At 43.4% G+C, this 22,742-nt stretch overlaps 3 protein-coding genes across 7 annotated transcripts in view; 1 reads left to right on the forward strand and 2 right to left on the reverse strand.

The window, feature by feature from the left end:
- Positions 1-435: 435 nt before the first annotated feature.
- ss18l2 (ss18, like 2) lies at positions 436-1,850 on the reverse strand. Its single transcript, XM_045206034.1, is given in 6 exon segments — positions 436-526; positions 528-570; positions 692-719; positions 722-774; positions 1,255-1,331; positions 1,567-1,850. Coding segments are annotated over 6 exon segments (309 nt in total). The 5' UTR covers positions 1,636-1,850; the 3' UTR covers positions 436-487.
- Positions 1,851-2,708: 858 nt separating this feature from the next.
- On the reverse strand, positions 2,709-11,091 carry LOC121564977 (protein LSM14 homolog A-like). 4 transcript variants are annotated; one of them, XR_006000303.2, is made up of 10 exons: positions 10,764-11,091; positions 9,956-10,119; positions 9,723-9,870; positions 7,216-7,404; positions 6,907-6,981; positions 6,534-6,713; positions 6,161-6,332; positions 5,972-6,008; positions 5,598-5,680; positions 2,709-5,504 (listed from the first exon to the last, which is right to left on the reverse strand). XR_006000303.2 is itself a non-coding variant. In XM_041875948.2 (9 exons), the coding sequence occupies exons 1-9, from the start codon at positions 10,882-10,884 to the stop codon at positions 5,484-5,486; spliced, it is 1,350 nt and encodes a 449-aa protein (XP_041731882.1). In that variant the 5' UTR covers positions 10,885-11,091; the 3' UTR covers positions 2,709-5,483. The 4 variants fall into 4 exon arrangements, 2 of the variants coding, with proteins under 2 accessions (XP_041731882.1, XP_041731881.1); XR_006000304.2 differs by having other exon boundaries at positions 2,709-5,507; XM_041875948.2 differs by lacking the exon at positions 5,598-5,680 and having other exon boundaries at positions 5,729-6,008.
- Positions 11,092-11,641: 550 nt separating this feature from the next.
- LOC121534525 (transcription initiation factor TFIID subunit 4-like) overlaps positions 11,642-22,742 on the forward strand; it is a 40,775-nt gene continuing 29,674 nt past the window's right edge. The window contains exons 1-2 of one of the 2 annotated variants that reach the window (XM_045206035.1): positions 11,642-13,024; positions 19,703-19,863. In XM_045206035.1, the coding sequence (XP_045061970.1) occupies positions 19,705-19,863 (159 nt within the window). In that variant the 5' untranslated portion in view covers positions 11,642-13,024; positions 19,703-19,704. The remainder of the gene's footprint in view (positions 13,025-19,702; positions 19,864-22,742) is intronic. The other variant, XM_045206036.1, reaches the window with a different exon arrangement.

Consider the following 22,742-nt stretch of genomic DNA (forward strand, 5'->3'; position numbering starts at 1 on the left):
TGTTATTTTCTATATGACATGACTTTATGCTGTCACATATATTACAGTATGATCCATTTCTTTGAGGGGTGACAGGCTGCCTAGTAGGCTGTTGTACATCCAGTTTTCTAGCTTCCTCTAGTGGTGTCTGGTTTTAACTGGCAGGCTTGAAGTCAGAACTTGGCTGTAACATGTTTTACCTTTGGCTAAGGCTTGAAGTTCAGTGGACCTTTAAGTGAAATCCTTTGTCAGTAATATAATAATAATAGCCATTGTCCAAGGCTATCCCTAGTAGTGTGCTTCAAACTGAACAATTCTGGAACCTAACGCTGGTGGTGACTTGTTCACGAACTGACCTGTTGGGAGTAATGATGCTGTGATGATAATATTCTGCGAAAGCTCAGTATGCCCAAACTCAATGATTAAATGAACCTCATGTTACTTTACAGCAGTAGGTAAGGAAAGCAAACTTTATATATTTTTAATTGAAAAGAATGAAAGATGTGAATCAGTTCAGAGGAAATGATTGGCCATTTTGTGTGATGGCATTTATGTCCATTCTGGGCTGTCAATGTTGGTGCCTCCGTTGGGGACCTGAAAATTTAATTCAGAGTCAATTTGCAACCCAACACCAGTTAACATCGACAAACAATTGAAACAACGGTCAAGCAATGAATGCAGCTGGTTGCATTTTCATTGAGTGACAAAACATACGTTTGTGGTTGGAGCCAGGTTTGGCTGGCGTCTGCTATGGTTCCCAGGTAAACAATGTTGCGGTGCAAGATCTGTTGATATCTGGGGAGAAACGTTGAATACAGTATGGTAGTTAAAACAACATGTCTGTGACTACGGCAGGGTGGCCAACCCTCTGCAGGATTTTGTTCCAGCCCTACCATAATTGATTATTCATCAGGTACTTCAAATTGTATTTGTCACATGGGCCGAATGCTTACAAGCCCTTAACCAACAATGTAGTTAAGAAAAATAGTTAAAGTTAAAAAAGTTACACAATAAAACAACGTGGCTATATATACAGGGGGTACCGAGTCAATGTGCGGGGGTACAGGTTAGTCGAGGTATTTTAGATAATATGTACATGTAGGTAGCGGTAAAGTGACTATGCATAGACAAAAAGTCCGGGTAGCCATTTGATTAGCTGAATCAGGTGTGTTCGTATAGAGCTGGTTTAAAACCCTGCAAAACCAATAGTTCCAGGAGAAGGGTTGACATCACCTGCCCTGGGGAAATTACAAAAAGATATTAAGTTGAACTTACTGTACACATTCCGTTGCTCGTCCTTTTTGCATGTACTCTGTGATGCACCTTACCAGCTGGTCATTTTCGTCCAGCAACTGAAAGTTGGAAAATATGAAAACTGTTCACACAGCTGGCAACTTGTTTACCGAAGCTACCACATATGATAATATGTAGGCCAAATAGCAAACCAGCTGTACAGCTAGCTAATTAGCTTAGCGAGCTAGACAAAGTTGTAAACATTCGAGAACGCAAGCTAACATTCTAGCTAGCTAGCAAAAATGCTACATAGGATTACCATAACCAAACTGGTGGATAGCTAACATTACTTACTCTTTGGATGGTTTCTTGGTTGATCTGAGCTTTTCCTCTTTGTCTTTTCGGTACAAAGACAACAGACATTTTGAGTTAAATTGAATGGCAAACGTTAGCCAGTGGCTGTGACTACGAGTGAGCTAACATTAGCTAGCTAGAGGAAATCCACCATCTTTGCTAGTACTGCATGGGATATTCGGTCGTCACTAGTTACCACAGCCACAAAGTTATAAACCACGCCCATTTCGACAATGTATCTTCTTAACCATCTCTTATCCAGAGCGACTTACAGTTAGTGAGTGCATACATTATTTTTCATACTGGCCCCCCGTGGGAAACAAACCCACAACCCTGGCGTTGCAAACGCCATGCTCTACCAACTGAGCTGCATCCCCTGCCTGCCATTCCCTCCCCTACCCTGGACGACGCTGGGCCAATTGTGCGCCGCCCCATGGGTCTCCCGGTCGCGGCCGGCTACGACAGAGCCTGGAACCACACTGCTAACCTTATGCCTAACCCGAACCTTAATTATGACCCAAAAGTAAATGTTTGTTTTAATGAACTTTTACGATATAGCCATCTTGACTTTGTGGCTGTCTAAAATGTGCACGTTCAATTCAATCCATAGTCCCTTGTTCTTACCCCATCCGCGTTTACTGATATAGAATCCTGCTAAACCTGTGGATCGGCTTATTGATGGTTCCGCTATATCGCTTTCACCTCCCCAGTTGTTTTGGACAGGAGTAGGACGAGAAGTAGCTAGGGAGCGAAGTGAAAAAACGGTTGTAAACAAACTACTGAAACGTAAGAAAAACTCAACCCAAGGCTTTCCACATAATCATGTCTATAAAAATATAACTCAAATAGATTTCCAAACTACATGTACATGTGTTCCCCCTTCTCTAGAAAAGACCATGGCCATAAACATATTTCAATATACTGAAGTTAGAGCCTTAAAGAGTAATGATAAAACATGGACATACACACACACACACAAATGCTATGAGCTTGAAGGTTTGCTAGAAGGCAATAATTACATTTCTCAAAAAATCTGGAAAAACATGTTAACTGAGTAGTGTACAACTAGTGTTATATCACTTGCAGTGTCCACAATTCTTGGAAGACAACCCTTGATTGAGAATATAATAAAAACAAGGAGATGGCTATTGAACAATTGTTTATTTTTATCTTGAGTAAAAACCTGTCTGCAGAGTGCAGCCCACTTGAAGTACACCATGCTGTTCAACTGCTTTATTTAGAAACAATATCTGGCTTTATTATTCCAGAAGTCAGAAGGAGTAACTAATGTAATCAAAACTTAACAGCAATATGTAGGTAATATGTACTGTTTGAAATCTCAAATGAGCTCTGGACCTTACACCAATGTGGCTATTGCAACTGCCCAGGCTCCTGTGTATAATCCTTGTTCAGTCACTGTTTTGTGTTTTATGACAAGGCAAGGCTGCCATAACCTCGTACAAACCATCCTGATCTCACACGGGGCTAAGGCTGCCATACATTGCTCTGTATTATCAATATGTACAACTATTCAGTAAAAATGCACATTTATGAACTACAGGATATATTGGCCTAGCTGCCAACATTTTGTATGATCTAGATCAGGTTTATCTTGTAGTGTTTTCAAATAGTACATCTTCCATATTGTCATCATACTGTAGGTCAATAGAGAGAAATATAAATACATATCCCTCCTTCTAGCACTCCCGAACATACTGACAAAAAGTGAGATCAAACAATCCACCCCCATTCTCCGCTGGCCTCAACATCCAGTTCACATCCCTTTATCTTAGGTGTGATTATATGGACAATCCTCCAAACTGCTAGTGCTGGACAATAGACAGAGCTCAATAGACTTCCCCAAGCATAGGGAAAGGGACAAACATAGCACGCTTAGGGCACCGATGCGGTTTATTACAAATGCTGGAATTTGAATCACTAGGAATTCTTCCAGAAGCTTAGTAGATTGGTTAAGGTCTGGAGTAACTTCACTACTTTTCTTTTATCTAACTTTTTCCAAAAGTTAATTAATTTTGTTTCCTTCAACATCATGTAAACTTAGTGGTTGAACTTAAACAAAATAAATCTAAAAACATATACCCAAATCTAGCTGTGCAGAATATTATCTCTGAAGATTTTCCCCAAGTTATACAGCCCTTACTCTCCCCCAACATATTTTGTCACGTCAACGAATAGACGGGCAGTACTCAATTTCTCTTTTCAGGACAAGCTTGGATGAGAATCACTTCTGTGCCAGGCTACTACGCTGTCCATACAGCTGGTGAATGAGACTTATTCCCGGAAGTTGCATTAGTGGGACTGAAAAACAAAAACACCAGCATCATTGAGTTGAGCACACCAGATTGTTTTAGATGCAACACCATACAAGGGCAAGCATGCCAATAGACCATCAGGTAAAGCAAGACTGTCTGCTAGAAAAATGTCAACATACATCAGTAACACTTGAATTGCAAATTGTTTTGAAACAAACTGAGAAAAAGTAGTCCAATGCTCAGAGTCCTATGGCATACTGGGGACAAGATACATCTGGTTACACAGCAGTCTAGGCCAGAGCCAGCCATCTTCTCTTTCAGGGCAAACATTTAGAGGTCAACAATTATTTAATTCCATAGACACTTGTTAAGCGGCTAGTTAAAACATGGCAGTTATTTCAATGCATATTCAAGCGCTGGGGAGATGGAGAAGGCTAGATAGCCATTTCTAATGACTATGATGCTCCAAGTTTAGCCATGATTGTTGCAGAAAAGCCTCCTTTGACTACATCGACTACACTAAAAGGGCAATAGTTACCAACACTACATTTAACAAAAATATGCAAGAGCAAATATGTGCAGCTCACCCCAATCACTGAATCACAAAGACTGCAGTCCTTCCCAACATTACCTCTATTTGGCGACCAGCATTAGCGGGTGTTGGGAAACAACACTGGTCATTCTTAGGGGAAGAGAAAACTTCCCAACAGCTCTGAATCCCTGCATTCATATGCATTTCTAAAACCAGAAGTTAAGTGGCAACCACACAATATCTTTGGGGCAGAAATAACAGCGCGATGCACTAGAAATACATTCATTCAATATTCAGCAAGATTATAAAACAGAAATTATCCCGATAAGTGCAAATGCACCATAATCCAAAGTGTTTTCAGGATGACTGACCTACTCTGATCTTGTATAAATAGCTTATGTTAAAGGTCTGAACTGTCTACCTTCATTTGAAAGCAGGATCTCTACAACCAAAAACCAAAGTGAGACTATGACGTAAACCACTTATCTACTTGATGTACCCCAAGAACATTTACATTTGAGTCTTTTAGCAGGAACACTGAAACATGAGATTCTCTGACTAAGAAACTTGGCAAAGTACAGCAGAACGTCAAAATACAGGATAAATGGCTACGGAGATATGTAGACTAGGAGAGAATATAAAAAACTAACTGTGACCCCGACAGGCTATGTAGGATTTTAGTGCTCCTAAGGTACATTACAGGATATATCCCAAAAATAAAGCTATTTTCAGTGATCAAAGTACTCACAGTATCAGCGGGCTTCTGCATACATCTTTACACATAACAGAACATTATCAAATACAAATTTTAGTAAGAAAAGAACTCAAATAGATGCAAAAATACTGAATAATTCCACTGGAGTACGGTATTTACACAAGTTCTTGTCCCTCTGATTACTGTATAATATCAAACAACGCTCAAATTTTCAAAAGCACATTATATTGCTTTGTTGTATTTTTTTTGAAAAAGATAAATTGGTAAAGAGGCTGCATTCACACCCGTTGAAATCAAGCAGTCAACCCCAGTGCTGGTGGGAAATTTACAGAGTATGTCTTCATATTTCTGGACCATGAAGGGCTACAATTCTTGGTGGATCCGTCTCTCTAGTGCACTACGCGGCCACTTTGTTATCCTTCTGGAATAAAGCAAAACATGTTTAGACTTGTGCACACACATCCAGCATTTTATATCGAGACAGACTTGCATCATATTGAACTTAACTTGCATCATAAGTGTGATGTTGGGTTGCCTTGTCCTTTGTTGCAAGTGTGTGCCAATGTACATTTAACTTTTGAATAATAAAATCACCAAAAATGTGTACATGTGGTGTAAACCAAATGGTATGGAATGATTTACCCTGTATTCATATTCAACGAACTCCCGGCCACCTCTGCTGCTTCCTCGAAATCCTCCCCTGAAGCCGGGTGGGGCCCCGCGGGGGGGTCCAAAGGAACCTCTGCTCATGGCACGCCCTCTGCCCCCGCGGAAGCCCATGCCGCCACGACTTCCTCTGAAGCCTCCTCGGCCTCGGTTGTGCCTCAGTGGGATGCCAAAGGTCTCCGAATTCATCCTCCTCTCCTCAGCCCAAGTCTGCCTCCTTGGGAATCCTGAACCTCCAGATCTCTCAGCTGCTTTCCTGTAAATACAAAATGAGACATTTAATGCAAAAGACTAACCTATTCTAACAGACATGCTTTGGATTTCCATTAGTATAAGACAATATCAATACCACAAAGCACATAAATAAAAAAAAAAAATCGGTTAAGAGAGCAAAAAGGAGGAACATGCCTTGTATCATCAGAAGAGATGTTGTCAAAGAAGGACTTAGTCTTGTCGTAGTAAACGTTGGCCACCACAGGTTCCTCTTCCTCAGCATTGCCTTCACTGTTCTGGGTCTCCACACCAGAATCTGCCTTCTCATCTCCATTAAGAGCCTTCTCTGGTTTATCAGGCTTGTCGTCTATGTTAGACAATTAAAAGGGGGTAAACCATTTTTTCTTCTTCATAAACTTGGATTAAGCTAAGAGGATAAAGAGTACACAAAACATTTTGACGCAAGTTCCAAATCAACAGTGTGGCAGCCTGGGATTTCAGGAGGAACACAGGCTAGGCCATGACATTAATGCTGCGTGGAATTTGCTATAATAATTACAAGTAGTACCTTTCAGTTTGAGTTTGTTCTGAAACTCTTTTTCAATCTCCTCCTTGTTGAACTGAGCATTGGCAGTCTCAAAGTCAAAGTCTTGATCAAACTTCATGGGGCCGTCCCTGTGTGGGTTGAAGCGGCCTCTCCCACGGTGACCACCTCCACGACCACGGCGCTGAGGGGGAGGACCACCGGCTGGGAAGACAGGACAGCAGAGGAGTCAGACAACCAATAACATCAAAGCAGCGTTTAAATGATTGTTTGAATACGTCTAGATCTTGACAGAAAACATGGGTACATTAATACCAGTAAGGCAGTATACAACAGAAACTAGGGCGAGAGTCACAGGTTAACAAGTACACTGTTAGTTTCATGAGAACCAACTCACCACATTGACGGTTATTCCGGTTGTCGCCACCACCTTGCTCAGAATCTGTTCTGGGTATTTTCTGAACCTCAGGGCCTAAACAGCACAAAATAACAGACCAAACTAGCAATTATTTTGACATATCAGTCAAGTATGAGTCTTCAAAATACAATATTCTAAACTAGAAAGCCATATGGCCAGGTGCTTCACTTAGCGACATAGCCGATCAAGCAATTGTTCTAAACAGGCAATGTAGACTAGTCTGTGTGACAGCATTGTATTGTGGACGTTCAGGCCAAGCCTGGCTACAGCCTCCCCTGTCAGCCTCACCCCTCCTCTGTTCCAGGATGTCTGGAGGCTTCTGGTTGCTCAGGGTAGTGATGGGCCTGGCTGGTGGGCCAGCTGGGCTCCTTTGTCCCACTGGTGCAGGTGCAGCATGGGCAGTGGTGGGGGCAGTCTGCACTGCCTGCTCCAGGGAAGGGCTTTTCCTCAGAGGGTCCAGCTGGGGACTGGTGTGACCTAGAAGACAAGTCAGGGGTTAGCCCAAGATGTACTGTTAAGGAGCCTGCCATTACTCCTTAAGGTCCAAGGACCTTATGTGATATCTTCAAAGGTAGACTGGCTCTGGCAGCCAACACCCAAATACTCAATTTAAACGTGAATCGATTCTAAATATTTTTTACTTAAACACTTCTTTTTCTTAAAACTGCATTGTTGGTTAAGGGCTTGTAAGTAAGCATTTCACTGTAAAGTCTACACCTGTTGTATTCGCCGCATGTGACAAATCAAATGTGATCAATGTAACCTTTTGTTTAATTATTATTTCAATGATATGAAAGATAAGATCCTTATACTTCCAAAACCGTACCGCAAGTGGTGTGTGTTAATGTTCAGACCGAGCGTTGGGGATCTTAACAAAACTCCCCCATACAGAAGATGCCTTCACTCAATAACTTAGTGGGGGAAAAAGTATTTAGTCAGCCACCAATTGTGCAAGTTCTCCCACTTAAAAAGATGAGAGAAGCCTGTAATTTTCATCATAGGTACACGTCAACTATGACAGACAAAATGAGAAAAAAAATCCAGAAAATCACATTGTAGGATTTTTAATGAATTTATTTGCAAATTATGGTGGAAAATAAGTATTTGGTCAATAACAAAAGTTTCTCAATACATTGTTATATACCCTTTGTTGGCAATGACACAGGTCAAACGTTTTCTGTAAGTCTTCACAAGGTTTTCACACACTGTTGCTGGTATTTTGGCCCATTCCTCCATGCAGATCTCCTCTAGAGCAGTGATGTTTTGGGGCTGTCGCTGGGCAACACAGACTTTCAACTCCCTCCAAAGATTTTCTATGGGGTTGAGATCTGGAGACTGGCTAGACCACTCCAGGACCTTGAAATGCTTCTTACGAAGCCACTCCTTCGTTGCCCGGGCAGTGTGTTTGGGATCATTGTCATGCTGAAAGACCCAGCCACGTTTCATCTTCAATGCCCTTGCTGATGGAAGGAGGTTTTCACTCAAAATCTCACGATACATGGCCCCATTCATTCTTTCCTTTACACGGATCAGTCGTCCTGGTCCCTTTGCAGAAAAACAGCCCCAAAGCATGGTGTTTCCACCCAGCTATTCACAGTAGGTATGGTGTTCTTTGGATGCAACTCGGCATTCTTTGTCCTCCAAACACGCAACGAGTTGAGTTTTACCTAAAAGTTATATTTTGGTTTCATCTGACCATATGACATTCTCCCAATCCTCTTCTGGATCATCCAAATGCACTCTAGCAAACTTCAGACGGGCCTGGACATGTACTGGCTTAAGCAAGGGGGACACGTCTGGCGCTGCAGGATTTGAGTCCCTGGCGGCGTAGTGTTACTGATGGTAGGCTTTGTTACTTTGGTCCCAGCTCTCTGCAGGTCATTCACAAGTCCCCCCTGTGTGGTTCTGGGATTTTTGCTCACCGTTCTTGTGATCATTTTGACCCCCGGGGTGAGATCTTGCGTGGAGCCCCAGATCGAGGGAGATTATCAGTGGTCTTGTATGTCTTCCATTTCCTAATAATTGCTCCCACAGTTGATTTCTTCAAACCAAGCTGCTTACCTATTGCAGATTCAGTCTTCCCAGCCTGGTGCAGGTCTACAATTTTGTTTCTGGTGTCCTTTGACAGCTCTTTGGTCTTGGCCATAGTGGAGTTTGGAGTGTGACTGTTTGAGGTTGTGGACAGGTGTCTTTTATACTGATAACAAGTTCAAACAGGTGCCATTAATACAGGTAACGAGTGGAGGACAGAGGAGCCTCTTAAAGAAGAAGTTACAGGTCTGTGAGAGCCAGAAATCTTGCTTGTTTGTAGGTGACCAAATACTTATTTTCCACCATAATTTGCAAATAAACTCATTAAAAATCCTACAATGTGATTTTCTGGATTTTTTCTCTCTCAATTTGTCTGTCATAGTTGACGTGTACCTATGATGAAAATTACAGGCCTCTCTCATCTTTTTAAGTGGGAGAACTTGCACAATTGGTGGCTGACTAAATACTTTTTCCCCCCACTGTATGTGTAATGTAATGGTACTGAGTCATGATCAATGGCTAGGCAGGGGTGTGATTATAATAATGCAAGAAGTTTAGTCCTCCACTGATGTTAACTGCAAGCAACATACCACATAGAACATAACATTTTATGATATTGAAAGGCAGATATGCTAAAGAATAAAATGATTTGTTCCAACGGCATTGCATTTCACACTGACAATACAAGAGCTTTCAAGATCATTCTTCGTTTCAGACATCTCAGAGATTATAGAATGGCGAATCAACAAGATGAATGTACCAACCTCCACCGACAACTCCAAACTGCTGGGACACCTGGGGGCTGGGGTTAAACTGGCTGTAAGGGGGGACAGGCGCCCTGCTGCTAAAGGGTGCATATGAGCCCACAGACTGGAATGATGGGGGTGGAGCATTGGAGGATCCAATTGAGGACTGGGGAAGTAAAACAAAATGTTAGACACAACCACATACAGAACTATTACATATGTAAACAGAAAATAAACTTGGAAATGCTTACTTGAACAATGGCAGGGTCCTGAGGCAGGGAGCTGGTGGCTTTGGGTGGCTCGCAAACAGTCAGGTCCTTGATGTCACTGCCTCTGAAGATTATGTACTCGAAGACTTCATCCCGTGGTGGAATTGGCCTGTCAGTAGGGCGGTCCTCAGTGCCAAAGGAGCGGACTGTTGGGATAAACAAATGTCAGACAGAGACAAAATTACAACAGTGTGACTATCATTGATTGTCTGCCAGATCAATCACCATTCATTGTACATTCTAGTATTGACAAAATGGAAAGGCCGGGCAGGACGTAAACAAAGAGCATGCAAGTGAGCGCATGCACATACCAGTGCGAACAGGCAGCTAGCTAGCTGCCACTGGAGAAACAATAGAACTGGGTCCCTAGAGTTAGCAGTTAAATTGCACTTTCAAGCAAGCAAATTAAGGTCAACGTCGTTAGCTAGGTTAGCTTGCCGATTTCCCATCACCCATAACTGCTAACGTTAGCTACCTAATCATGTAAGTTAGCAAACGTTCATTAACTAACTAGCTGAAATGATAACCCGGTCAGCTAAATAATGCAACAAAGCATGAATGAAACAGGCCAGAGCCTTTGCACTGAAACGGGCGAGATAAATTAGCTCGGCTAACAAGCCTGCCACACGCATGATTACGCATTCGACAAAAATATCTACTAGCTATGCTAACTAGCATTGCAAACAATTTGACAGTGACAGACTAAATACCTGCACCCCGTTACTAGTAAAAAGTGAGGAGTTCTCAATTTATCGACTTATTTGATTGTAAGGTATACGTTTTAGCTTACCTTTGGCGAGAGCAACAGTCGAATTTTCGGTGTCAATGGTGTATAAAATTCCTTCATAGCGAATCTCGGCCTTCGAGATTAGGCTAATTTTACTCCCGATGTAAGGCGTCCCTCCACTCATACCGTCCTTCCTTTTTCTTTGAGTGTGGAAAATAAATATATATCTTCCAAAAGTATCTGGCAACTAGCTAGCTAGCTACTTTATTTTTGTCCTGTTTGTACACTTCTAACAAAGATTCTTGCCCGTTCGTTCTTCCACCAACTTGCTAGCACCACGACATGGCCGTTTTCATATGATGCCTTGTTGCCTCACCGCAGAGAATGGTGGGAAATCGTCTCTGTAAACAGTAGATATCGCGAGTTTTCACGGGATCATGCTACCTTTCAAAGATTACTGTTCTAAGGTTAGTTTTGTGTTTCTCTCCCTACTGGATACTTGCTGGGATTGGGAGAGGGCAAACTGATCCTAGATCTGAGACTGCCAACGATAGTTTATGTACATTTTTCATCGCTGCAACTGGACACCTTATCGCCCATCTCTCTGCTGAGTCCACTTTATGCATAAAAATACATAAAAAGACAAGTATTTCCAATCGTTTCTGTGGCAAGTGTGAAAATAAAATCTCTATGACAACAAATAAAATATGTCTTGGACCATAGGCTACTCTATATTTGATGTCACCCCCCACCCTAAAGCCTATTTCCATTGCCATAATAAAATGTGAGGTTTCTGAGTTTCTGTGAGAACTACCACTTTATTACGTGCTGAAATGTAACGTGCTGTCCTTACTACAGTATTGTGTTTTGTAATACATGATGTAAAAAATATTATTAATCAATGAAATGACAAATAATCATAAATATTGGCGCTTTGACGTCAGATTAATTCCCACAATGCCTAGTAACACGCATGCGCATTTCATTCATTTACAATTTTTAGACAGTGATCTATGATCAAAGATGGCGGGCACCTCCGACCCACTGGAAGATATGCTCTTTTCTGAGGTGGATGAAAAAGCAGTGAGCGATTTAGTGGGCTCTTTGGAGTCACAACTTGTCGGACAAAGCAATCCTGCAGATACTCAGTCGGAAAACAGAGGTGCTGGGTCTACAGTCACTGCAAACCATCACTTAGGAAAAACGCTACCAGCCCAAGTGGGTACTACATTAGAACAGCAACAACAACATAAAGCTGGGATGCACCAGGAGATGAACTCTAAGGAAATTAGCTCAGAGAAAACTGTTACATCTTCTTCGATTAGTTCTATTCCGTCCTTAGAGGAAGCTTCCACCACTTCAGGGACCGGGGTAAACGCTACCACGAGCGGTTTGCAATCACATGGAACATCATCTATCACAACACTGCCTGCATCTGGTGGTGTAGCAACTTCTCCGCTTGTCAGCAGCCTCAGCACCACCACCAGCCGAGGTTCCGCTCTGGCTTCAGGTCAGACATCAACAGACATTGTCGATCATCCAAGAAAACGCATAACTGCATCGTTACGGAGTGCATCCGTGGGAATACAGAGTTTGAACGGTACCGGAGGAGCGGTAACGTCAAGGAATATCCCCTGCCGCGGGAACCGATGCGTTGATTAAAAACGTTAGCACTGTGTCTAGCAGTGCAAGTGCAGCAAACTCAAGTCGGACGGTTGACGTTACATCTTGTGTAAATACGACGAATTTCACTTTATCTAGCTCCAGCATTTCTCAACTCAATCAGCGATTCCCCTGGACAAGGGGACTCCTACTATTGCTTTGCAAAGACTACCAAGTCACATTGTAGCGAGCATCGCGCAGAATGGAAATGGCACTACCGTCTCGGCCTTGGTTAAACAAGGCGCGATAGGACCTATCACCTCTGCAGTAACTTCGCAAGTGAACCACAAAAAAGAGGGTTCTGAAGCGAATTCGGACGCTCCCGTGCAGTCCAAAATAGTAATGTCCAGTCCGTCAAGTGTTGTCAATTCCGTAATAAACTCTGTTTCATCTCCCTCTGCTGTTTTCAACCTAGCAGCGACTTCTACTGCAAGTCATGTCATGGCAAAGCCTGCTGTCAATGTTGGTGGACAAACTTTGACTACAACGGTTGGCATGGTAAGGCCAGCATCACCGGCTGTGGCCACAGCTACACAGCCTCTGCTTCAACCGGGAGTCCCAGCGGCTCAAAGGATTGTAGCCCCCCAACTGATTGTCAGACCCTCAACAACAACAACAACAGACGACCATTCAACTGCCTCCTGGGTTTACCATCCCACCGGGTAAGGTGTTAGGAGGATGAATTGCTCTTCTCTTCAAATCAGAGAGAGGGAAAATCTGCTCAGATCAAAACAATGAAACTGGGCAGGTCTTTTTGAGAGCCCTGTGCTTTGTCATTACATCAATTTTGTACTTTAATGTAAAACATTACCTGGACATGTGATGTGTTCCTTCATCATTTCCCTGTTCACTTCCTGAAGATTCCCAAAGATGCAGCAGCATTCATTTGATAAACACCTGTCAATACAGATTAAATCTGTGCATTCTGTACAGATTAAAGGAGAAGTTGTTTTTAACAACCAAATCTCTATTTTCAATGTAAATGTCATGTTATAGAAGGTTCCAGTCACCTTTTATTTCAGTTTGTGAGAAACTTACCCCAGACAGCAAATCACTTCTTCATCCTCCTTGTGTAGTATAGGGGCCCTGAAAAAACATGAACAAAGGGTCCAAAAACAAACGCGTCCTTTTAGAAATGGCAAAGCTCTCAGTATAGTGGTGCAGGTCTTTAGATGTTGAACATATGAAATGGTGTCATTCCAAACTTTATCCGCAACGTTATGTTCCATTTTGTTGCGACTCGAGTGTTCCATCTCTGTCCGTTCTACTGGTAACCGCCAAAATAAAGGAAACATTTAATTAAATGAGGGATACAACGTATACTGAAAGCATGGGGTGCTTACACACAGGAAGTTCCAGACCCTTGTAGAATCTATGCCAAGGCGCGTTGAAGCTGTTCTTGCGGCTTGTGGTGTCCCAACATGGTATTAAAATGCTTTATATTGGTGTTTCCTTTATTTAGCCAGTTACCTGTAGCAGAAGGCTACATGGGGATGGAACAGCTGAATAGGGGAAACGTCTTGAGTCACGCAAAAGGGAATATAACAATGTGTACAACATCTAAAGACCTGCATCACTATACTGAGAACTTTGCCGTTTTTAAAAGGACGTATTTGGGTGTTTTTGGAACCTTTCTTCATGTTTTTTCGGGGCCCACATGCTACACAACAAGGATGAGGAAGTGATTTGCTGTTTGGTGTAAGTTTCTCAAAAACTAGTGAAATCACAAAAAAGGTGGACCCTATAACATTACATTTACATTAAAAAATAGAGATTTGGTTGTAAAAAAACGTCTTTACATTTGTATTGATTTTAGGTTAATTCTGTATAATGTTGGAGACATACCTGAAATTGAATAAAGTTATTACTTGAATCATGACACCCATTATCAACACAACACAAATATCACAACCAAGACTGCATGTGAGCAAAATGTTCGCTGCTCAGTTGGTATGGTGACAAAAATGCCTACCGGTATACTGTATATAATATACAGTATATTTCAATGGCATTGACAATATGACAGAACACAGTACACAATGGCATGCATCATCCGAGTTCTAAGAAAGTTCCACAAATCTGCTTGATATCACCCAATCAAATGACTTTTCTCACATCACAAGCATGCGCATATTTTGCCAATGGGCAAGTTTAATGAAATGGCAATACATAAAAAACACACCAGACATGATCTCCTCTATTGGTATTCATGTCTCAAAGTTGTTACTCTGAGCTGCATGAGGCACGTGAAAGAGCCACTCAAGTTCCTCAAGAAACAATATCAGTGTGGTGGCCCAGCAGACAGACAGATAGGTCTACTCATGCATTTTGTATGTGCTCATTCTTTCATGCTGCTCAAGAAACTTTGACTCAGTAGAGAAAATGGATTAGAGCTGGGACTTATAAATTTAAAAAATACGAAAATTTTAGACACCGTCAATACCGATCACTTATCGCAGGCATTTTGCTGATATCGTACATTACAAGTAGCCTATACTAGAGAAATGTGGAGTTTGAAATGAAATAAGATTGCTAATATGGGTGGTTGTTAATGGGACAATTGATGGCTACAACCATCAAACTAGTAGTAGTAGTTTAAAGGATAATAAAACAAACTGGTGCACATTAATGTTATAAACTATCGTTCTATTTATCGTTATCACATCAATTCAGGCAATTTATCACAATATGGATTTTTGTCTCTCAAAGTTACACATTTAAAATAAACAAATAGCTGGATATGCATACCTCTGATATGATATACTCTGATTTGCAGAATCATTCAAACCTCAGTTAAATGAAGGAGAGAAGTTTCATGGAGTGCAGGGAACTCATGGCCCAGAACACATCATCTGGCAATTTATGAGTTAATGAGCATTTTCTCAACCGCTAGACTATATTGCATCTCATCTCACCAATACATGCCTGAAGACAATCCACTGTTGCTTATGTGTTCAGTGTGGCACGTGATTCGGTCTCCATGTGTTTGGCAGCGCTAAATGAACAGTCTGAATGAATCCATGCTGTTTGCATTTAAAAACAATGAGCCAGTCGTGCTCTGATGATTTGAGGCTCACTTTTATGACTGAGATTGAGGTTGGGTCTAAAGGATTTACAGTGTTCTGATTGCCTGCTTCCAGAGGATTCAATTCAGGTTACTTGTTTATGAGTTGGAGTTGGCAAGTTAAAAGTTCAGCTGTTGTTTAGCAAGTTCACCTGATCTGTTTTTCTAACTCTGGGGTTTAAATGAGTAAGCACCTGTCTATGAGGCTGTTCAGACAGGCTCAGAACAGTGAAGGGGACAGAGCACATGCAACGTGCTGTTTAAGAGACTATTTGGTTATTTATGTTATTCAACCCTTATTTTACCAGGTAAGTTGACTGAGAACATATTCTCATTTACGGCAACAACCTGGGAAATAGTTACAGGGGAGAGGAGGGGGGATGATTAGGTGTCCATGATGGTATGAGGGCCAGATTGGCAATTTAGCCAGGATACTGGGGTTAACACCCCTACTCTTATGATAAGAGCCATGGGATCTTTACTGACCACAGAGGTGGCGTTTACACAGACAGCCTAATTCTGATATTTTGGTATGTTGACCAATCAGATCAGCTCTGAAAATAAATAATTGTATTTGTCACATGCTTCGTAAACAACAGGTGTAGACTAACAGTAAAATGCTTACGGGTCTTTTTCCAACAACAGAGTTAAAGATAAAAAATTGAAATAGTGACACGAGGAATGAATACACAGTGAATACATTTTTAAAATAACGAGTAAAAATAGAATTGCTACTATATACAGGGAGTAACAATACCGATTTGATGTGCAGGGGTACGAGGGAGTTGAGGTACCTATTCAATGCCTTCAGAAACTATTCACACCCCTTGACTTATTCCACATTTTGTTGTGTTACAGCCTGAATTCAAATTGGATTTAAAAAAAACATCTCACCCATCTACACACAATACCCCATAATGACAAAGTGAATACATGTTTTTAGAAATTTTAGCAAATCTATTGAAAATGAAATACAGAAATATCTAATTTAAATACTTTGTAGAAGCACCTTTGCAGTGATTAAAGCTGTGAGTCATTGCTAGACAACCATTTTCAGGTCTTACCATAGATTTTCAAGTTGATTTAAGTCAAATCTGTAACTCGGCCACTCGGGAACATTCATTGTCTTGTTAAGTAACTTCAGTGTAGATTTGGCATTGTGTTTTAGGTTAGTGTCCTGCTGAAAAGTGAATTCATCTTCCAGTGTCTGGTGGAAAGCAGACTGAACCAGGTTTGCCTCTAGGATTTTCCCTATGCTTAACTCCTTTCTGTTAATTTTTTTTCCCTGAAAAACTCCCCTGTCCTTAATGATTACATGCATACCCATAACATGATGCAGCCACCACTATGCTTGAAAATATGGAGAGTGGTACTCAGTAATGTGTTCTATTGGATTTGCCCCAAACATAACACTTTGTATTCAGGACAAAAAGTTCATTGCTTTGCCACATTTTTTGCAGTATTACTTTAGTGCCTTGTTGCAAACAGGATTAATGTTTTTGAATATTTGTATTATGTACATCAGAGGAGGCTGGTGGGAGGAGCTACAGTGGGGAAAAAAAGTATTTAGTCAGCCACCAATTGTGCAAGTTCTCCCACTTAAAAAGATGAGAGAGGCCTGTAATTTTCATCATAGGTACACGTCAACTATGACAGACAAAATGAGATTTTTTTCCCCAGAAAATCACATTGTAGGATTTTTAATGAATTTATTTGCAAATTATGGTGGAAAATAAGTATTTGGTCACCTACAAACAAGCAAGATTTCTGGCTCTCACAGACCTGTAACTTCTTCTTTAAGAGGCTCCTCTGTCCTCCACTCGTTACCTGTATTAATGGCACCTGTTTGAACTTGTTATCAGTATAAAAGACACCTGTCCACAACCTCAAACAGTCACACTCCAAACTCCACTATGGCCAAGACCAAAGAGCTGTCAAAGGACACCAGAAACAAAATTGTAGACCTGCACCAGGCTGGGAAGACTGAATCAAACACATCAAACAAATGGAAACCACATGTTTGACTCTGTTCCATTTATTGAATTCTAGCCATTACAATGAGCCCATCCTCTTATAGCTCCTCCCACCAGCCTCCTCTGATGTACAGGTTTCCTTATTTTCAATCTGTCAATTAGGTTAGTATTGTGGAGTACTACAATGTTGTTGATTCATCCTCAGTTTTCTCCTATCACAGCCATTCAACTTTGTAACTGTTTTAACGTCAGCTTTGGCCTCATGGTGAAATCCCTGAGCGGTTTCCTTCCTCTCTGGCAACTGAATTAGGAAGGAAGCCTGTATCTTTGTAGTGACTGGGTGTATTGATACACCATCCAAAGTGTAGTTAATAACTTCACCATGCTCAAAGGGATATTCAATGTCTGCTTTTTAAAACATCTTTACACATCTACCAATAGGTGACCTACTTTGCGAGGCATTGGAAATCCTCTCAGGTCTTTGTGGTTGAATCTGTGTTTGAAATGCACTGCTCGACTGCGGGACCTTACAGATAATTGTATGTGTGGGTACAGAGATGAGGTAGTCATAAAAAAATAATGTTAAAAACGATTATTGCACATAGAGTGAGTCCATGCAACTTATTATGTGACTTCTTAAGCACATTTTTACTCCTGAATTTATTTAGGCTTGCTATAACAAAGGGGTTGAATACTTATTGACTCAAGAAATTTCAGCTTTTCATTTTTAAATAGTTTGTAAACTTTTCAAAAAACATAATTCCACTTTGACATTATGGGGTATTGTGTGTAGGACAGTAACAAAAAATCTCAATTTAATCTACTGTATTTTAAATTCAGGCTGTAACATAACAAAATGTGGAAAAAGTCAAGGGGTGGTACTTTCTGAAGGCACTGAATATATAGCGAGGGATAAAGTGACTAGGCAGCAGGATATATAATAGACATTAGCAGCAGCGTATGAGGTGAGTGTGTGTGTGGCGTCAGTATGCGTGTGTGGACATGTTATGTGTGTGTGGGCGTAATGATGTAGTGTATGTGTGTGTTGGGGTGTCAGTGTAAGTACAGTATGTATGAGTGTGTGGGTAGAGTCCAGTGTGTGTGCATAGAGTGCAAGAGAGTTAGTGCAAAAAGGGTCAATGCAGATAGTCCGGGTAGCCATTTGATTAGCTGTTTAGCAGACTTATGGCTTGGGAGTAGAAGCTGTTCAGGGTCCTGTAGTTTCCAGACTTGGCGCATTGGTACTGCTTGCTGTGCGGTACTGTAGCAGAGAGAACAGTCTATGGCTTGGGTGGCTGAAATCTTTGAAACATTTTTGGGCCTTCCTCTGACAACGCCTGGTATAGAGGTCCTGGATGGCAGCTCGCCCCCAGTGATGTACAGGGCCTTACTCACCACCCTCTGTAGCGCCTTGCGGTCAGGTGCCTTGCAGTTGCCGTACCAAGCAGTGATGCAGTCAGTCAAGATGCTCTCAATGGTGTATCTGTATAACTTTTTGAGGATCTGAGGACCCATGCCAAATCTTTTCAGCCTCCTCTTCACAACTGCATGGGTGTGGACCATGTTCATTCTTTAGAGCAGGATTTCCCAAAGTCGGTCCTGGTCCCAAATCACTGCCCTGGGGCATTGGGATCTTTTTTAGATCAGATGAAAGTGTGCCTCCTACTGGCCCTCCATCACTATCTGGTCTCTCATTCAGGGACTGACCAGGACCAACCCTGCTCAGCTTCAGAGGCAAACCAGCAGTAAGATGCAGGGTGGTATGCTGCTGGTTCAGATGCTCCTCCGCAGAGTGCACGAGGCTACTTTCTGTGTGCACATAGATCTACATATACTCTTAAGTCACATCAGGTCTACTTGTGTCTGGACATTACTCTTATAGCATACCCATTAGCCTACCCAAAATGTCCAGTGATTAAAGTAGCTTTTGTGTGTTAGTGAGAAAATGTGTAGTATGATATAGTTACATTTTCTCTGAGTTAAGCTAGAGGAGGCTTATGGAAATCTGTTTGAGGCGTTTATGTTCAGTAACAGGTACACTGTTTAATAAAAGCTCTATTATTTCTCGTTCTGTTTGATGCTGATGTAAATGGCATGTACTGCTCTCATGGGCAGATTGAACATGACATCAGAATTTAGACTACTGTTTCGTAAATTCAACGTGATCCTCCCTTGTCACTTTCTAGGGTCACTATGTGACTGAAATAGGTGCATTTCATTGACAGCCAGCCCAGGTGCCTTTTAGGACAGTGTATTGACTTTGACTGAGTATATTGTTTGTGATTGCTCTGTCTGCACTCTAGGAATGGTGTTGGTGCGCACTGAGATGGGTCAGCTAGTGATGGTCCCTCAGCAAGCCCTTGCCCAGGCACAGGCCCAAGCCCAGGCCCAGGCCCAGAACAACATCTCCCCCCGAACTGCCACCCCCACTGCAGGGGCCACCTTCAGAGCAACTACCCCACAGGTAAGAGTTACTACCCCACTGTCACTACCACACTGTGACATCCCTTACTTGTTCAGTGAATCAGTTACACAGAGGGATATATTAATTCAAAAATATGGATTTAGTTCATTACATTGAAAAATACAGTTGCTGAATTTATATAGCCTCTGGCTTATTGGGTAACTCATAATTTGGTATTCCTTATGATGGAAAGGCCTTTATTGCATAGGATGTTGAAGAGGTAATCTATTTCATAGAAGACTAATCTACACACTGGGCTGCTCTAGGTAGCTAAGTTTTACCGTTAGGTATAGTAGTAAAGAATTTGACTGTCAAATGTATGCAGACACATTCTCTGAGGATATCAAAAGAGATAAAGTGGTTATTGTCAAGGCGTGCTGAAGGTGGGTGTGGTGTATGAATCATGCGCAGGACGCAGAGGCTCAGTCCAAAGGCTTTAGTGCAATATATATAAAAGACAGAAGCACAATAAGCCCGAAGGCGAATACACGGCGCACACAGGCGACAAAACAAACGGCGCACAAACATGTGCAAAATAACCTCTCCAAAACACTGGAGGGAAAATGTAGCTCCAAACACGAAACAGAAGCGCAATCACACACAACGACAAGCACACATAACGAGAACTAAATAGGACACTAACGAGGACTAACAAGACACAGGTGTACAACATCCAGACAAAACCAAACGAACATGAAACATAGATCGGTGGCAGCTAGTACTCCGGGGACGACGACTGCCGAAGCCTGCCCGAACCAGGAGGAGGAGGAGCCTCGGCCGAAACCGTGACAGTACCCCCCCCTTGACAGCCGTGCGCCGACCCCGGCCTCGGGGACGACCAGGAGGACGCGGAGCAGGGCGCGCGGGATGGTCCCGGTGGAACTCCGACAGGAGAGATGGGTCTAGGATGTCCCTCCGCGGCACCCAGCACCGCTCCTCCGGGCCGTACCCCTCCCACTCCACGAGATACTGGAGACCCCCCATCCGGTGTCTAGAGTCCAAGATGGACCGAACGGTGTACGCCGGAGCCCCCTCGATGTCCAGTGGGGGCGGAGGAGTCTCCCCTATCTCATTGTCCTGGAGTGGACCAGCTACCACCAGCCTGAGAAGAGACACATGGAATGAGGGGTTAATATTCTTATACTCAACAGGTAGATGTAACCTATAACACACCTCGTTCAATCTTCTCAGGACTTTAAAGGGGCCCCACAAACCGCCGACCCAGCTTCCGGCAGGGCAGGCGGAGGGGTAGGTTTCTGGTAGAGAGCCAGACTCGATCTCCGGGTGCGTACACCGGCCCCTCACTGCGGTGGAGATCGGCGCTCGCCTTGTGACGAAGGACGGCCCGCTGCAGGTGGACGTGGGCAGCGTTCCACGTCTCTTCCGAGCGCCTCATCCAATCATCCACTGCAGGGGCCTCGATCTGGCTCTGCTGCCAAGGTGCCAGAACCGGCTGGTAACCTAACACACATTGGAAGGGGGTTAGGTTAGTAGAGGAGTGGCGGAGAGAGTTCTGGGCCATCTCGGCCCAGGGAATGTACCGTGCCCACTCCTCCGGCCGGTCCTGGCAATACGACCTCAGAAACCTACCCACATCCTGGTTGACACGTTCTACCTGCCCGTTACTCTCCGGGTGGTACCCTGAGGTAAGGCTAACCGAGACCCCCAAACGCTCCATGAACGCTCTCCAAACACGAGAGGTAAACTGGGGGCCTCGATCAGACACTATATCCTCGGGTACCCCGTAATGCCGGAAGACGTGGGTAAATAGGGCCTCAGCGGTCTGTAGGGCAGTAGGAAGACCCGACATAGGGAGAAGACGACAGGCCTTAGAGAACCAGTCCACAACGACCAGGATGGTGGTATTCCCCTGAGAGAGGGGAAGGTCTGTCACATAATCCACCGAGAGGTGGGACCATGGTCATTGTGGAACGGGCAGGGGTTGTAACTTACCCCTGGGCAGATGTCGGGGCGCCTTACACTGGGCACACACCGAGCAGGAGGAGACATAAACCCTCACATCCCTAGCCAAAGTGGGCCACCAGTATTTAGTGCTAAGGCAATGCACCGTCCGGCCGATACCCGGATGTCCAGAGGAGGGTGACGTGTGAGCCCAGTAAATGAGTCGATCCCGAATCTCGAGCGGAACGTACTTCCGACCCTCAGGACACTGTGGAGGGCTGGGGTCGGTACGCAACGCCTTCGCTCGATTTCGGCATCGACCTCCCACACCACCGGTGCCACAAGGCAAGACTCCGGTAGTATGGGAGTGGGCTCAACGGACCTCTCCTCCGTGTCATACCGCCGGGACAGCGCATCCGCCTTACCATTCTGGGACCCAGGGATGTACGTGATTTTAAATACGAACCTGGTGAGAAACATACTCCATCGAGCCTGGCGAGGGTTCAGTCTCCTCGCTGCCCGGATGTACTCCAGGTTCCGATGGTCAGTCAAAATGAGGAAAGGGTGTTGAGCCCCCTCAAGCCAATGCCTCCACACCTTAAGGGCTTGAACTACAGCTAACAGCTCCCTGTCCCCAACGTCATAGTTACGCTCCGCCGGGCTGAGCTTCTTTGAGTAAAAGCACAGGGGCGGAGTTTAGGTGGCGTGCCGGACCGTTGAGAGAGAACGGCCCCTATACCAGCCTCAGAAGCGTCTACCTCGACCTGAAAGGGTAATGCGGGATCCGGATGCGCCAGCACCGGAGCAGACGTAAACAGGTCCTTCAGTCTCCTAAAGGCCCTGTCCGCATCGGCTGACCACTGCAGGCGCACCGGACCCCCCTTCAGAAGGGACGTGATGGGAGCTGCCACCTGTCCAAAACCCCGGATAAACCTCCGGTAGTAATTCGCAAAGCCCAAAAACTGCTGCACCTCTTT

Source organism: Coregonus clupeaformis, chromosome 21 (genome assembly GCF_020615455.1).
Source record: "Coregonus clupeaformis isolate EN_2021a chromosome 21, ASM2061545v1, whole genome shotgun sequence".
Classification (NCBI taxonomy): domain Eukaryota; kingdom Metazoa; phylum Chordata; class Actinopteri; order Salmoniformes; family Salmonidae; genus Coregonus; species Coregonus clupeaformis.

Bases quoted from the DNA above. Each gene is read 5' to 3' on its own strand.
- LOC121564977 (XM_041875947.2), bottom strand. From the start codon at position 10,884: ATGAGTGGAGGGACGCCTTACATCGGGAGTAAAATTAGCCTAATCTCG. The intron at 10,120-10,763 runs GTAAGCTAAAAC...TTATCCCAACAG, and splicing joins GACTGTTGCTCTCGCCAAAG to TCCGCTCCTTTGGCACTGAG. The intron at 6,982-7,215 runs GTGAGGCTGACA...TGTGCTGTTTAG, and splicing joins CATCCTGGAACAGAGGAGGG to GCCCTGAGGTTCAGAAAATA.